This window comes from Oncorhynchus mykiss, chromosome 1 (assembly GCF_057628025.1).
Source record: "Oncorhynchus mykiss isolate SJ-2025 chromosome 1, ASM5762802v1, whole genome shotgun sequence".
Classification (NCBI taxonomy): Eukaryota; Metazoa; Chordata; class Actinopteri; order Salmoniformes; family Salmonidae; genus Oncorhynchus; species Oncorhynchus mykiss.
In genome coordinates, this window is record NC_143022.1 from 38,460,335 (window position 1) to 38,478,473 (window position 18,139).

General features: G+C 43.9%; 1 protein-coding gene across 4 annotated transcripts in view; it reads right to left on the reverse strand.

Moving 5' to 3' along the window:
* trim44 (TRIM family member 44) overlaps positions 1-18,139 on the reverse strand; it is a 70,408-nt gene that overhangs the window by 21,764 nt on the left and 30,505 nt on the right. For 3 of the 4 annotated variants that reach the window (XM_021600554.3, XM_021600601.3, XM_021600572.3), the window contains 2 exons: positions 12,711-12,995; positions 7,403-7,428 (listed from right to left, as the gene is read on the reverse strand). In XM_021600554.3, coding sequence (XP_021456229.2) covers positions 7,403-7,428; positions 12,711-12,995 — 311 coding nt within the window. The remainder of the gene's footprint in view (positions 1-7,402; positions 7,429-12,710; positions 12,996-18,139) is intronic. The other variant, XM_021600592.3, reaches the window with a different exon arrangement.

An 18,139-nucleotide genomic window follows, 5' to 3' on the forward strand; every position in this document is an offset into this window, starting at 1 on the left:
CCTCTTAAAGAAGAAGTTACAGGTCTGTGAGAGCCAGAAATCTTGCTAGTTTGTACGTGACCAAATACTTATTTTCCACCATAATTTGCAAATAAATTCATAAAAAATCCTATACTTTTTTGCCCCACTGTATGTGGCCCTTGTGCACTTCAGATTATCACAGGTGTCTGTAATTATCTCTGGACATCTATGTGGCCTCATCACAAAAACAGATAATTATTAAATAAGATCCTTTTAAAATACAAAAACTAGAATAACAAAGTTGTAAAACATTATCCTAAATATAAACCATCAACTTAGTTAATAGCACTGTGTTAAATAATGGGGTTTCGGCATGAAATATCCTTTTTTTAACTCACTTATTTGACTGTCAGTGTGAATTTGGTGCTAATGTTTTGGTGTCAAACCGGTGGTACTTGTGAAGAAAGTCTATAGTTGGACGAGTTGCAGAGGTAATTGATTGTCTCTTAAACCATATGGTCTACATACTGGAAACTAACAGACAATATGGACAGATAAAAAAGGAATATAATACAGTAACAGTCAAAAGTTTGGACACACCTACACAATGAAGGGTTTTTTATTTGTACTATTTTCTACATTGTAGAATAATAGTGAAGACATCTAAAGCTATGAAATAACACACATGGAATCATGTAGTAACCAAAAAAAGTGTTATATCAAAATATGTATTATATTTTAGATTCTTCAAAGTAGCCACCCTTTGCCCTGATGACAGCTTTGCACACTTTTGGCATTCTCCGAACCAGCTTCATGAGGTAGTCACCTAGAATGCATTTAAATTAACAGGTGTGTCTTGTTAAAAGTTAATTTGTTTTATTTCTTTCCTTCTTAAATGCGTTTGAGCCAATCAGTTGTGTTGTCACACGGTAGGGGTGGTAAACAGAAGATAGCCCTATTTGGTAAAAGACTAAATCCAAATTATGGCAAGAACAGAATAAATAAGCAGAGAGAAATGACAGTCCATCATTACATTAAGACATGAATGTCAGTCAATGCGGAACATTTTAAGAATTTTCAAAGTTATGATGAAACTGGCTCTCATGAGGACCGCCACAGGAAAGGAAGACCCAAAGTTACCTCTGTTGCAGGGGATAAGTTCATTAGAGTTACCAACCTCAGAAATTGCAGCCCAAATAAATGCTTCACAGAGATCAAGTAACAGACACATCTCAACATCAACTGTTCAGAAGAGACTGCATGAATCAGGCCTTCATGGTCGAATTGCTGCAAAGAAACCCCTACTAGAGGACACCAATAATAAGAAGAGACTTGCTTGGGCCAAGAAACATGAACAATGGACGTTAGACCAGTGAAAATCTGTCCTTTGGTCTGATGAGTCTTTATGAGACGCAGAGTAGGTGAACGGATGATCTCCACATGTGATGTTCCCACCGTGAAGCATGGATGAGAAGGTGTGATGGTGTTTTGCTGGTGACACAGTGAGTTATTTAGAATTCAAGGCACACTTAACCAGCATGGCTACCACACCATTCTGCAGCGATAAGCCATCCCATCTCATTTGCGCTTAGTGGAACTATCATTTGTTTTAACAGGACAATTACCCAACACACCTCCAAGCTGTGTAAGGGCTATTTGACCACTGAGAGTGATGGAGTGCTACATCAGCTGACCTCGCCTCCACAACCACTCGACCTCAACACAATTGAGATGGTTTGGGTTGAGTTGGAGCGCAGAGTGAAGGAAAAGCATCCAACAAGTGTTACACATATATGAGAACTCCTTCAAGACTGTTGGAAAATAATTCCAGGTGAAGCTGGTTGAGAGAATGCCAAAAGTGTGCAAAGCTGTCGTAAAGGCAAAGGGTGGCTACTTTCAAGAATCAAAAATATATTTGGATTTGTTTAATACTTTTTTGGTTACTACATGATTCCATATGTGTTATTTCATAATTTCTACAATGTAGAAAATAGAAAAAATAAAGAAGAACCCTTGAATGAGTAGGTGTGTCTAAACTTTTGACTGGTACTGTATATGAACACATTTTTTAAAAGTTATTCAAGTATAAATTACCAAAGTTATGATTTGGTATTTTTGGGGCATTTTATTAGGATCCCCATTAGCTGTTGCAAAAGCAGCAGCTACTCTTCCTGGGGTCCACACAAAACATGAAATAGTACAGAACATTAATAGACAAGAACAGCTCAAAAACAGAACTACATACATTTGGTAGACTGCCATAGATTCTGTTAATTACCAAAATTATTGAAGATTCCGGTGGCATAGGCCTCAGTGAATGTCCAGCCTTTCTTTTTATCAGAAAACTAACAAAAACCCTGCTCTCCTAATCTTCGTCCCTTAAGGACCACCTGTCTAGCATAACTTGCAACTCACCCAGGGTGAAAAACAATCTAAAAATGCAAGCAATGATCAACTTTTAGAGATGTAGAGACTCCATCGATTGGGATGTTTAATTTGCTTTCTTTAGTACAACTCACCCTTCTCATTTGCAAAGTTGCACAATGTCTCTGTCTCTCTCTCCCTCTCATGCACTCCGCCTCCATCTCACCTCTTTTGCTGTCCCTCTCCCCCTTTCTCTCCAATCCTCCTATATTCTCCAGGGAGACACATTGGCTCTGTGAAATTAACTGTTTATGGCCCATCCCCTGCTGTCCCAGGATGCTGTGAGGAGGTGTGTGTGGAGACACTAAGCACCTCTCCTGTTCCTCCATCGATCAGAACAAACTAACACACACCCATGCGCACACACAAACTATTGATCAGTGGGCCTACCATCTCCCAAACCAACACCACTCTCTGATCAGGGAAGAGTTTTTTCAAGGGGGCTCAGGGACGATGATGAGAAACCATTAACCAAATCAATGTGTGTGTGTGGTGTATTATGTGAGAGATGTGCAAGGGGGGCAATGGCACCTCTTGGTAGGATATAAATTGATTCAATTAAAGAGAATCTCATAATACATCATTAGCACACACAAACAGGCAAACCATGACCAAGTTCATAAAGAGGCTTCAATTGTGCGATTAGAGCCAGATGACAAGTATGGTCATGACCTGTGTCTATGTAGAACTAACACTGGGGAGAGGGGGCTAGGGAGAGAGGCTCATCACTAACACTGGGGAGAGGGGACTAGGGAGAGAGGCTCCTCACTAACACTGGGGAGAGGGGACTAGGGAGAGAGGCTCATCACTAACGCTGGGGAGAGGGGACTAGGGAGAGAGGCGCATCACTAACACTGGGGAGAGGGGACTAGGGAGAGAGGCTCCTCACTAACACTGAGGAGAGGGGACTAGGGAGAGTGGCTGCTCACTAACTCCGAGGAGAGGGGACTAGGGAGAGAGGCTCCTCACTAACACTGAGGAGAGGGGACTAGGGAGAGAGGCTCATCACTAACACTGGGGAGAGGGGACTAGGGAGAGAGGCTCCTCACTAACACTGAGGAGAGGAGACTAGGGAGAGAGGCTCCTCACTAACACTGAGGAGAGGGGACTAGGGAGAGTGGCTCCTCACTAACACTGGGGAGAGGGGACTAGGGAGAGAGACTCATCACTAACACAGGGGAGAGGAAGCTAGGGAGAGAAGAGTACAGTCGTGGCCAAAGGTTTTGAGAATTTTCACAAAAAGTCTGCTGCCTCAGTGTCTAGTTATTTTTGTCAGATGTTACTATGGAACAATGAAGTATAATCACAAGCATTTCATAAGTGTCAAAGGCTTTTACTGACAATTACATGAAGTTGATGCAAAGAGTGAATATTTGCAGTGTTGACCCTTCTTTTTCAAGTCCTCTGAAATCCGCCCTGGCATGCTGTCAATTAACTTCTGGGCCACATCCTGACTGATGGCAGCCCATTCTTGCATAATCAATGCTTGGAGTTTGTCAGAATTTGTGGGGTGTTTGTTTGTCCATCCACCTCTTGAGGATTGACCACAAGTTCTCAATGGGAATAAGGTCTGGGGAGTTTCCTGGTCATGGACCCAAAATATTGATGTTTGGTTCCCATAGCCATTTCGTTATCACTTTTGCTTTATGGCAAGGTGCGCCACCATGCTATGAAAAGGCATTGTTCCTGGATGGTTGGGAGAAGTCACTCTCTGAGGATGTGTTGGTACCATTCTTTATTCATGGCTGTGTTCTTAGGCAAAATTGTGAGGGAGCCCACTCCCTTGGCTGAGAAGCAACCCCACACATGAATGGTCTCGGGATGCTTTACTGTTGGCATGACACAGGACTGATGGCAGCACTCAGTCTTCTCTAGACAAGCTTTTTTCCGGATGCCCCAAACAATCGGAAAGGGGAATCATCAGAGAAAATTACTTTACCCCAGTCCTCAGCAGTCCAATCCCTGTACCTTTTGCAGAATATCAGTCTGTCCCTGATGTTTTTCCCTGGAGAGAAGGGGCTTCTTTGCTGCACTTCTTGACACCAGGCCATCCTCCAAAAGTCTTCACCTCACAGTGCATGCAGATGCACTCACACCTGCCTGCTGCCATTCCTGAGCAAGCTCTGTACTGGTGGTGCCCCAATCCGGCAGCTGAATCAACTTTAGGAGACGGTCTGGCGCTTGCTGGACTTTCTTGGGCGCCCTGAAGCCTTCTTCACAACAATTGTAAGCTTGTAAGCTATAACCCTACAGAAATGAAAAATACATGTATTCCCTCCACTTTCCCAGTCACATTCCTCCCTCTCTCCTTCCTTTAGTTCCCGTTCTTCTTGCATTAGGACTTCATTATGTTTTATACGAGTTGGTATCTGATGCCTTCATCCAGGCAGGGAGCTGGGCTAAATTCTGCATCCACAGCATTTTATGAAGATGGAAAAGAGTAGTGTATGTGCATACATTTGTGTACACTATCGTTCAAAGTATTAGAACACCTACTCATTCAAGGGGTTTTCTTTATGTGTACTATTTTCTACATTGTAGCATAAGAGTTAAGACATCAAAACCACAAAATAGCACATATGGAACCATGTAGTAACCAAAAAAAGTGTTAAACAAATCCAAATATATTTTATATTTGAGGTTCTTCAAATAGCCACCCTTTGCATTGATGACAGCTTTGCACTCGCTTGGCATTCTCTCAACCAGCTTCACCTGGAATGCTTTTCCAATAGTCTTGAAGGAGTTCCCACATATGCTGAACACTTGTTGGATGCTTTCCTTCACTCTGCGGTCAGACTCATCCCAAACTATCTACATTTTGTTGAGATCGGGGGATTGTGGAGGCCAGGTCATCTGATGCAGCACTCCATCACTCTCATTCTTGGTAAATAGCCCTTACACATCCTGGAGGTGTGTCGTGCCATTGTCCTGTAGAAAAACATAGTCTCATTAAGCGCAAACCAGATGGGATGGCGTATCGCTGCAGAATCCTGTGGTTTAACACTTTTTTGGTTACTACATGATTCCATATGTGTCATTCCATAATTTTGATATCTTCACTATTCTTCTACAATGTAGAAAATAGTAAAAAAAAAAAAAAACAACAACCTGTGAATGAGTAGGTGTTCTAAAACCTTTGACTGGTAGAGAGTGTGTGCGTGTGTGTGTGTTAGATATCTATCTATGTGGGTTAACCTTGACCAAGGGCATTGTAGAAGCGTTATCCAACCGTGGGGTCCCAACTCTCAGCCATCTGGTCTGGATAGAGAGTAGTGGATTGTGCTTGGGTCTCAGCATTACCATTGGCAGGCCCATCAGTTACAGCCCCTGAGCTGGCAGTTATACTGGGCCTCTCCATGGCTGGGTCAGGGCCATTAAAAACAAAACACTAGAATCTGCAAATATTGTACATTTCTCCAAAACAAATACTCCAACTCCTCTATGTACTTGCTCCATATTCTGCAGGTGTGTGACAAAACAAGGCAATGCTGATTGATGTGTTTATTCAGTTTCCCTGCCGTAGCTGCTATTTGGTTATTTGTGTTATCACTTATCTGTTCTGAAAATCCAACAACATTCCAAAGATAAAACACAGAGCTGTCTGTCTTTCTCTAAAGCTTTTAGTTCAAAGCTTGTTGATGGTGTCTGTCTTAAAAGACACTGTCTTCTTTAACCTTTATTCAACCACAAAGTCCCTTTCAGATAAAGCATTTATTTCCCACCGGATATACTGAGGCTGACATTTCAGAAAGGCAGACAGAGGCACTGCCTGTGTCTCAGACCTTTACTGAGCGAGCGAGTGAGTGTGTGCGTGTGCATGCGTGTGTACGTGTGAGAGAGAGGTGGGGAGGCAGCCTGACATCAAGGCCGGGAGAGACACACACACCAAAGGGACACAGCAGGGGGTGATGGGAAGGCAGCTGCTCCGAGCGAGCAGCTCCTCTGAGATCCATGTCAGTGTCAGGGAATCAATATGTGTGTGACTGGGTAAAGGCTATCTGTTACACCTACTGTCCCACACTAGCCTACACACCTTTACAAGTCAGACAGTCGGAGAGAGACAGGTGGACAGATGGACGGCAGGATGAACAGACAGACTTACAGATAGTAGGCAGGCAGGCAGACAGACAAGACACACACACACCCTACACGACTACCTACCAGACCAGCTTACTACAACACAGACCGTGCTGCCGAAGCACGGTCGATCCACCTGAAGGCTTGAGTTGACCCCAATAATCAGACTACAGCTTGACCACACACTAGTGGACAGTGTGTCTCTCCAGCATCCAGCCCGGCTCGGCCCAGTGTCCAATGAAGCGGACAGGGGCAGGTCATTCTGTGTTGCCGTGTGATTAAAGAGGGCAAGTCGTCACCTTTCCAAGCATTTAATTCCAGCGGGGACAGAGATTAGAGCAGCTAATTGCCTGGCTGGGCCACGGACGTGACACACATACAGTACTAAAGGTGAGGAGGAGGAAAGGAGGGGGGGACACTGTGCAAGGGCTGAAGAGAGAAGTGTGTGTGTGTGTGTTTTTAGTTTTACTATCCTTGTGGGGACCAGAAGTCCTCACAACGATTGTAAAACAAGGAAAGTGGGGACATTTTGGCTATTGCCTTATTCCTTGTGGGGACCGGCGAAATGTCCTCACTTTCTTTGTTTTATCATCCTTGTGAGGAATTCTGGTCCTCACAAAGACAGTAAACGCAACGTCCGTTAGGTTTAGGTTTGCAATTTTGAGTTAAGGTTAGGAGTTAAGGTTAGGGAAAATAGGGATTTTGAATGGGAATCAATTGTTTGGTCCCCACAAGGATAGTAAAACAAGTGTGTGTGTGTGTGTGTGTGTGTGTGTGAGTTTACTGTACGTGCGAGTGTGAGCATGGATGTGTGTCACATACTGATCCCCTCTCCCTGTAAGCCCACTGTAAAACCACCTGAGTGTGGGGATTTAAAAGGGTATTTTTCTCCCAGTTCTGCCAGATGCTATAAAAAGAGGTTGTTATGAATCAGTCTTACCTTGGCCTGGCCTCAATGTCGCGCTGCTGAAAAAGACAAGAGAAACAGCAGTTTAAATACAGGAGACTATAACACAGAACTGTGGTTGACACTGACACAATCAAACATCTACACAGATGGCAAGACCTCACACAGCTGACATCACATATCAAAAGCTATTCTCAAAGATATCGGTGTGTTACATGAGAGGAGAGTAAATGAGCCCAGTGGTGGATCAGTTCTCTGACAGTAGACACTGTTCACACTTTAATTAGCAGCCACCTCAGTCACCATCTATAGCCAGCCGCCAGCTATAGAGGAGAACCGCAGAGACTAACAAGACAGTACTATACTGTAGCTTCCCCTGGAGGGCCCTGCTAACTCCATCTCTCGGCTCCGTTTCATTAAAACAAATGAAATCAAATGTTGTTATTTGTCACATGCGCCGAATAAAACAGGTGTAGACCTTACAGTGAAATGCATACTTACAAGACCTTAACCAACAATGTTTTAAGAAAATACCTAAAAAAAGAAATAAAAGTAAAAAATAATTAAAGAGCAGCAGTAAAATAACAACAGCGAGGATATATACAGGGGGTACCGGTAGAGTCAATATGCGGGGGCACCGGTTAGTCGAGGTAATTGAAGTAATATGTAATGTAGGTAGAGTGACTATGCATATATAATAACAGAGTGTAGCAGCAGCGTAGAAGAGGGAGGGGCAATGCAAATAATATGGGTAGACATTTGATTAGATGTTCAAGAGTCTTATGACTTCGGGGAAGAAGCTGCTCAGAAGCCTCTTGGACCTAGAGTTGGAGCTCCGGTACCGCTTGCCATGCGGTAGCAGAGAGAACAGTCTATGTCTATGACTAGGGTGGCTGGAGTCTGACAATTTTTAGGGCCTTTCTCTGACACCGCCTGATAAAGAGGTCCTGGATGGCAGGAAGCTTGGCCCCAGTGATGTACTGGGCCGTACGCACTACCCTCTGTAGTGCCTTGCAGTCGGAGGCCGAGCAGTTGCCATACCAGGCAGTGATGCAAACCGTCAGGATGCTCTTGATGATACAGCTGTCGAACCTTTTGAGGATCTGAGGACTCATGCCAAATATTTTCAGTCTCTTGAGGGGGAATAGGTTTTGTCGTGCCCTCTTCACGACTGTCTTGGTGTCCTTGGACCATGTTAGCTTGTTGGTGATGTGGACGCCAAGGAACTTGAAGCTCTCAACCTGCTCCACTACAGCCCCGTCGATGAGAATGGGGGCTTGCTCGGCCCTCCTTTTCCTGTAGTCCACAATCAAGACACAATGAACAGAACTACCCTCCTTCTTCCCACTTAGTTAAAAGTGGACTATTTGATATTAAAATATAAGTTGAATAGGTGCAGAATTAAAATCAATTGTAAAAATAAGAACATATTGTGAGGCTGGGTGGGCCAGATGGGTGGGGTCTAGTTTACTATAGTAACCCAGGTCTGATTGAGACTGGTGAAATGTCAAATGAGTGATATCTACAGTGATGGCATTAATTTCTCTCTCTATGGCTGCGTTTAGACTGGCAGCCAAATTCCCTTGCTTTTACATCTGCATTGCCTTGGCGTTTTAGGCTGTGTTTCTGTATAAGCACTTTGTGACCTCAGCTGATGTAAAAAGGGCTTTATAAATACATTTGATTGAAATCTGATTTTTTTCACTTTTGACCAATCAGGTCAGCTCTGATGTGAAAAGATCTGACATGATTGGTCTGGTTTAGGAGCAGGTCAGGTTGAGGCCTGGGTCAACATGGTCAGCACACTGGGCATCTAATGACAAGCTAATGGCTGATTGGACCCTGTCCGAGGCCAGTTTGAGGCCAGGAGGCTTTACACATGATTGTACCCACTGCTTCTACTCTCTATTGTCAAACACTCACTTGCTCACACACAGGCATGCATGTACAAATGAGGAAACTACTGTAACTTGCTCAAACAAACAGCCACACTAATTCTAGTATGCACACTAACACAGATTCATATGGGTGCAAACACATCTCACACAATTCAATGGAACGTGTTAGTCTGTGTATTGGTGCACTGCGGCATGTGAGAGGGTCAGTGTGCATGATTGTCTATCTGTATGGGTATCATTCCAGTCTGTGCACTTTGCTGTGTGTGTGTTTATGCTCTGCGGTGTGTATTTGTCTGTATGCTTAGCTGTGTGTGTTCTGCAGTGTGTGTGTGTGTGTGTGTGTGTGTGTGTGTGTGTGTGTATTCTCTGACTATGTGTGTGGTTGTGTGCATGTGCTATGTGAGACTTTGTGTGTGTGTTCTGTCAGACAGGCTGAGGGATGATTTCCTCCGGGGTGACAGATCAGTGCTCAGTAATCATGGTGGGTGGTGTTTGGAGGGTAAACACAGCGGGCGTACGTCTGTAGAGCTACTTGCCTACCTACCTACCTACCGCCCGCCAGCCCGCCCCGCTCTCTATTGATTTAATGACAGATCTGTAGATTACACTGCAAAACAGGAGCCCATTCATTCTGTAATAAATGTACACAGCAACTGCCATAACAGCTGGCCCATTCTTTATCAGCTTTACCTCTATTTAGGCTAACTGCCTAGCGAGCATTAACACAAACACACACGCACAAGCATCATTCTCCATTTATGCACTGGACTTCTCAAACTAGTATGTATCTTATAGGATAAATTATGGGATTATGTTAATGTTTTTGCCTAAAATTGCAAAACTATCAGATAATTTGGGTAATTAACAAATCATGTATGACAATCTATGGTAACTTTGGTAATTTACACTTGAATAACATTTAAAAAATTTAGTTTTTCTAAATTGTGTCCATATTTCCCATGAGTTTCTGGAGGATAGACCATATGGTTCAATAGGAAATAGCCTAATTTATGAAAAAAAGCATCTAATCAACAATGGAATTATTTTGAATTAACTCTGCAACTCTTCCAACTATTGACCTTTTTCAAAACTGCCACCAGTTTGGCGACAAAACATTTTCAACAAAGACATATTGACATAGTACAATTCATGCTGAAGCCCTCATATTAAACACCAGTGGCATTCACTAAGTTGATGGTATATATTTAGGATAATGTTTTACAGCTTTGTCATTCAATTTTTTGTTTAAAAACCATGTTATATATTTTACATGTGAAAAGGCAAAACAGAGGGCCAGAGAAAATGACAGACACCTGTGATAATCCGAAGTACCCAAAAGGGAAACTAGATGTCTTGTGATAGATTACCTAAAATCCTTCGAACATTTCCAGTAATATTCACTACGTTTGCCTGATCTAAAGCAAGCGGACTCATCTCAATTATGAGAAGTATGCTTTAGAGAGGGGTTTGAGGAAGGATAATTATCGGGATATTATTCCATCCTAAATTATTTCCATAGTCTTATTCTTTCAGATGTGGTTTGTGGTTGCTGGTCTGTTGGTATTCATACAGTGCATTTCTGTTGCTTTCCTCTCTCAGATCTGCAGTTGGCATCTTTTCCATCTTGTAAGTAGATAGTGGGGCCACTACATCAGAGAATACAGACGGCAAGAACTGAAACGAGCTCGAGAATGTGATTAGATTGTGTGTATAAATTGGTATTAGGGTCTTCTCTCTAACTCGTTCCCTATCTTGTATCTCTTGCACACACACAAATGTTTATATTTGTACCTCATCATACACACACATATATCCCTAAGGCATCTCAAACACTGTACATGTCTCTCTCTCACTCCTATAGACATCTCTAAGTCACAGCGGGGCATTACTCAGAGCAGAAATTACTTACAGGAGAGAACAAACAGGGCAACCATCACCATTCAATTAGGCCCTTAATGAACTCGGACCACCACGAGCTGATCATTTCACACAGGAAAGCAATCTGCAGGCTGGCCATAGCCATTAGTACATCCCTCCGTCTCTCCCTGACTGCCAGCCACCCTGACTGGCTCATGCCTGAGAGGCTCCACCAGGGAAGACAATAGTCCAGTCTCCAACAGTTAAACTATAGCAGTTGAGTAATGGGCCAGGAGGATCTTTTAATTTACCCCTGTAGAAATAAGAGCCTTCTTTTAACTAGTATGAGGGAGGGGGAGTGGGTGGGGAGGGGAAGTGTGCATGTGAGTGAGTGAGAATTCATATGTGTGTGTAGATGTGTACGTATGTAAATGTCAGTGTGTCACTGTATGAGTGTGCGAATAATGGTGTGGGCGTATGAGAAAGTAACCTTGGCAGGGATTGGTATGTAGAAGAGGAGGTACAGTATTTCCAGCTGGCGTCTCTCTCTCTCTCTCTGTGTGTGTGTGTGTACCTGACAAGCAGCCAGAGGACATACATAGTTACACTTAAGCCCCCAGCTATGCAGTGCTAAACATGTTTACATCTAAGAAACCACCCTAGTTTTACACTCGCAGCTTCCCAAATAAAAAACCTGGTCTCAGGGCATTTTGTATTATTCTGTGGGTAAATCCGGGACAATCCATTTAGTATCATATGTTACGTTTCATATAGTTTGTATTAATTTGTGGATAACCATCACCCATTTTATATGATATGTTATGAATTACAATTCGTATTACATGTTACGAATTTGCAAATTATATAATATGTTACGAATTTGAAAAACGTATGATATGTTGCAATTCTAGCTAGGTGGCCAACTTTAGCTAGCTGGCTAACGTTAGCGAGGTTATGGTTAGCTAACATGCTAAGTAATTGCAAAGTTGCTAAAAAGCAGTAAGTAGTTGAAAAGTTGCTAATTAGCTAAAATGCTAAAGTTATCAGTGATGAGATTTGAAATCTAAACCTTCGGGTTGCTAAACATTCGCGTTCTACGCCTGCCCATCCACCAAGAACAACCACCCTACTTTCATTTTTGCCTTAAGTAACCATCTGGTCTTATGTAACCATACCAAACATAACATATAATACTAATTTGAGTGAACCGTATTTACATTTACTGTGTTAGCCTGGTCTCATAGACTAAACATGAGTTTAAAAAAAGTGGTGTAAACTGATTTTATCCCTTTGTACTCAGCACCGACCTTATAACTGACCTTATAACTGACCTATATAAATGTTTCATCCTAACCCACCATCATACTAGGATATCTGAAAAGGCACAGCATGTTGAATTACCAATCAACATGCTGTGGCTTTTCAGATATCCTAGTATGATGGTGGGTTAGGATGAAACATTTATATAGGTCAGTTATAAGGTCGGTGCTGCGTTACACACCCAATGATGCACTGATCCAAGATCAGTGCCTACAGTGGTAACATCTACCCTGACAATGGTGGTGTATAAGGGAGAGGTGCCTCACCGCTGGTCTGGGGCATGGTCCTCCCTGGGCTATGGCGGCTACTCCGGCTCCAGGCTGTGCCTCGGCCTGGTCCAGCTGGCCCAGCTGCTGCGTGATACAGGCCATCTCCTCCTGGAGCCGCTCGGTGTGGACGGTGATCTCAGCGATCTTCTCGGCGGCGGCGGCGGTCAGGAAGGCTTCTTTCAGGTCCACTAGGTGGAGGGTTCTCTTCTCCTCCAGACGAACTAGCCGGTGGAGCTCATCAAACTGACTGTTGACATACGCCTCCAACTGCTCTGTAGACATCTAGAGAGGAGAGGAGAGCGAGAGAGCAAGAGAGAAAGCGAGAGAGAGATGGAAGGATGTGAAAGAAGGTGAAGAGATGTGAGGAAGAATAGTAGGATGAAAAGGTGCAACAGTCGCATTGACGGTCTACAGACAGTCGGCCTGAGTCAGTGTTTCCCCTATATCAATTTCTCAAAAAAAGAACAAACACATTTTTTTTAAGTAGTTGAAAAGTTGCTAATTAGCTAAAATGCTAAAGTTATCAGTGTAAACTGATTTTATCCCTTTGTACTCAGCACCAACCTTATAACTCACCTTATAACTGACCTATATAAATGTTTCATCCTAACCCACCATCATACTAGGATATCTGAAAAGGCACAGCATGTAGAATTACCAATCAACATGCTGTGGCTTTTCAGATATCCTAGTAAATATATATTTTTTTGTAAATCGGGATTGTAAAAAAAAATCTGTGTAAACTTAAACAACTAAGACCATCTTCTGTGATGTGGTTCACAGCAGCACTAACAGGTGTGTTGACATGACAACTGCGTTGTGGTTTTGAATGACCCTTGCCCCCCTTTGTTCCATCCTGGCTGAAGATCTAGCTAGCCAGTAACTAGCCAACAACAGACACAGATGAAAAGGGAAAACATAAGTATCTTTACCATAGATGAATATGGTAAACTTTTAATTATATAATACTGGGCCTCCTGGGTGGCGCAGTGGTTAAGGGCGCTGTACTGCAGCGCCAGCTGTGCCATCAGAGTCCCTGGGTTCGCGCCCAGGCTCTGTCGTAACCGGCCGCGACCGGGAGGTCCGTGGGGCGACGCACAATTGGCTTAGCGTCGCCTTGCACACACTGGGCGCAGTGTGCGCTAACCAGGGTGGCCAGGTGCACGGCGCATTGGCGCATTGGTGCGGCTGGCTTCCGGGTTGGATGCGTGCTGTGTTAAGAAGCAGTGGTTGGGTTGTGTATCGGAGGACACATGACTTTCAACCTTCGTCTCTCCCGAGCCCGTACGGGAGTTGTAGCGATGAGACAAGATAGTAGCTACTACAACAATTGGATACCACGAAATTGGGGAGAAAAAGGGGTAAAAATTCTAAAAAAATAAAAATTAAATTATATAATACTGACACCCTACAGTAAAATGTTCCCAACATCTAGCTATTTGAATCACACCACTCCTTCTTTGATGTTGGTTACGGTACTTATTTAAATTAGGGAAGAAAATATCATGGTGTATTAAAATTATGATGTCACGCTATACCATTAATAATCCTGCCTCCTGAATCCAAGTGTTTGATACGGGGGAGACGAGTAATTTTATGATCAAACTTTATCAATGTAAAAGCAACATTCATTATTCATAGGAAATTATCTTTAAAATAGTCAAATGTCTCTGCGGCCAAGAGGAGAGCCACTACAATTTTAGGTCGGAGACTGCATCATTGACTAAGCCCACCACCACACCCACCACCTAAGCCCCATTTTGATCCAGAAAAACACCTGAAGTGGCAAGTTTAAACGTGTATTTGTAGAATATTTTGGGGGGTTTCAATTAGGTAAATGCAGATGGGCAGCCTATTTATTGAATGACGCAATGCTGCATTAGTTGGGATACAGGTTATAAATGCTTTTAAAGGGAAAATTATATTTCGGATGGTGTCACCATAATTTAATTTAAATGGATTTTGGTGTAGAATGTCCTTTTAAAAAGTCACCAGAAGTGACCTCAGTTGTTTTACAAATTGATTGGTGTTCACCTGTTGTAAATTCAATTGATTGGACATGATTTGGAAAAGCACACACCTGCCTATTTAAATGTCCCACAGTTGACAGTGAATGTCAGATCAAAAAACAAGCCATGAGATCGAAGGAAGGCACATATCTGGGGATGGGTACCAAAAAATGTCTGCAGCATTGAAGGTCCCAAAGAACACAGTGGCCTCCATCATTCTTAAATGGAAGAAGTTTGGAACCAACAAGACTCTTCCTAGAGCTAGCCGCCAGCCAAACTGCACAATCGGGGGAGAAGGGCCTTGGTTAAGGAATGGACAGATAACCTGATGGTCACAATGACAGAGCTCCAGAGTTCCTCTGTGGAGATGGGAGAACCTTCCAGAAGGACAACCATCTCTGCAGTACTCCACCAATCAGGCCTTTATGGTAGAGTGGCAAGACGAAATCCACTCCTCAGTAGAAGGCACATCACAGCCCACTTGGAGTTTCCCAAAAGGCACCTAAAGGACTCTCAGACCATGAGAAACAAGATTCTCTGGTCTGATGAAACCAAGATTGAAATATTTGGCCTGAATGCCAAGCGGCACGTCTGGGGGAAACCTGGCGCTATCCCTACAGTGAAGCACGATGGTGGGAGCAGCATAATGCTGCGGGGCAGGGACTGGGAGACAAGTCAGGATTGAGGGAAAGATGAACAGAGCTAAGTAGAGAGAGATCCTTGATGAAAATCTGCTCCAGATCACTCAGGACCTCAGAGTGGGGACAACGACCTTAAGCACACAGCCAAGATAACGCAGGAGTGGCTTCGGGACAAGTCTCAATGTACTTGAGTGGCCCAGCCAGAGCCCAGAATTGAACCAGATCAAACATCTCTGGAGAGAACTGAAAATAGCTGTGCAGCGACACTCCCCATCCAACCTGAAAGTATCTGCAGAGAAGAAAGGGGGAAACTCCCCAAATACAGGCGTGCCAAGCTTGTAGCATCATACCCAATAAGAATGAGATACAATAGCCGGACCCCTTCTACTGCCGGTACGGGGCACGGAACCCCGGCGGTCCTTCACGACCGGACTACGACGTGGTCTGCTCGAGGGGGTACTCAACTGGCCCCTACATCATGACGTCCCCTGAATGCCCATCTGCTAGCCGCAGCCCGCTAGCTGTCTAGAGAATATTGGACTGTTAGCTGTATACACCCATCGGACAATTTCTTGGTCCTCTATACCTATTTTGCCAATTGGACTTGGACCCCTCTGCTACTCGGAAACCTACTAATCCATCACGACTGGTTCTATCGACGTCACCGCACACGGAGGCTAAAACAGACTTTTCCTCCATCAAGACGTCCCTCTAAGGCCCCTCTGCTAGCTTGCTAGCCCCGGCCTACTAGCTGTCTGAATCGACGTGTCTCCAGCCAGCCCAACCACTCACTGGACCCCTATGATCACCAGGCTACGCATGCCTCTCCTTAATATCAATATGCCTTGTCCATTACAGTCCTGGTTAGTGATTGTCTTATTTCACTGTAGAGCCTCTAGCCCTGCTCAATATGCCTTAACCAACTAGTTTCACCTCCCACATATGCGGTGACATCACCTGGTTTAAACGTCTCTAGAGACAATATCTCTCTCATCATTACTCAATGCCTCGGTTTACCTTCAATGTACTCACATCCTACCATACCTCTGTCTGTACATTATGCCTTGAATCTATTCTATCGCGCCCAGAAACATGCTCCTTTTAATCTCTGTTCCGAACGCACTAGGTGACCAGTTCTGATAGCTTTTAGCCGTACCCTTATCCCACTCCTCCTCTGTTCCTCTGGTGATGTAGAGGTTAATCCAGGCCCTGCAGTGCCTAGCTCCACTCCTACTCCCCAGGTGCTCTCATTTGTTGACTTCTGTAAGCGTAAAAGTCTTGGTTTCATGCATGTTAACATTAGAAGCCTCCTCCCCGAGTTTGTTTTATTCACTGCTTTAGCACACTCTGCCAACCTGGATGTCCTAGCCATGTCTGAATCCTGGCTTAGGAAGACCACCAAAACCCCTGAAAATTCCATACCTAACTATAACATGTTTCGACAAGATAGAACTGCCAAAGGGGGCAGTGTTGAAATCTACTGCAGAGATAGTCTGAAGAGTTCCGTCTTACTATCCAGGTCTGTGTCCAAACAATTCGAGCTTCTACTTTAAAAAATGTACCTTTCCAGAAACAAGTCTCTCACCATTGCCACTTGCTATAGACCACCCTCTGCCCCCAGTTGTGCCCTGGACACCATATGTCAATTGATTGCCCCCCATCTATCTTCAGAGCTTGTGATGCTAGGTGACCTAAACTGAGACATGCTGAACACCCCTGCCATTCAACAATCTAAGCTTGATGCCCTCAATCTCACACAAATTATCAATGAACCCACCAGGTACAAGCCCAAATCCGTTAACACGGGCACCCTCATTGATATCATCCTAACCAACTTGCCCTCCAAATACACCTCTGCTGTTTTCAACCAAGATATCAGCAATCACTGCCTCATTGCCTGCATCTGTAATGGGTCTGCGGTCAAACGACCAACCCTCATCATCATCAAACGCTCCCTAAAACACTTCAGCGAGCAGGCCTTTCTAAATCGACCTGGCCCGGGTATCCTGGAAGGATATTGACCTCATGCCGACAGTAGAGGATGCCTGGTTATTCTTTAAAAGTGCCTTCCTCTCCATCTTAAATAAGTATGCCCAATTCAATGTTTTTTAACCATGAACCAATATAACCCTTGGTTCTCTCCCAACCTGACTGCCCTTGACCAGCACAAAAACATCCTGTGGCGTTCTGCATTAGCATCGAATAGCCCCCGTGATATGCAACTTTTCAGGGAAGATAGGAACAAATATACACAGGCAGTTAGGAGGCTATATTCTTCAAGCAGAAATTTGCATCCTGTAGCACAAACTCAATAAAGTTCTGGGACAATGTAAAGTCCATGGAGAATAAGAGCACCTCAAGAGCTGCCCAATGCACTGAGGCTAGGAAGGGATGACAGTGTTTCCCCGATCAACAGACCTCCACAGCAACTCGCCCAAGCCTTCCCCATTTCTCCTTCACCCAAATCCAGATAGCTGATGTTCTGAAAGAGCTGCAAAATCTGGAACCCTACAAACAGACGGGCAAGACAATCTGAACCATCTCTTTCTAAAATTATCTGCCAAAATTGTTGCAACCCCTATTACTAGCCTGTTCAAACTCTCTTTAGTATCGTCTGAGATACCCATAGATAGGAAAGCTGCCGCGGTCATCCCCCTCTTCAAAGGGGGAGACACTCTAGACCCAAACTGTTGTAGACCTATATCTATCCTGCCCTGCCTTTCTAAGGTCTTCGAAAGCCAAGTTAACAAACAGATCACCGACCATTTCGAATCCC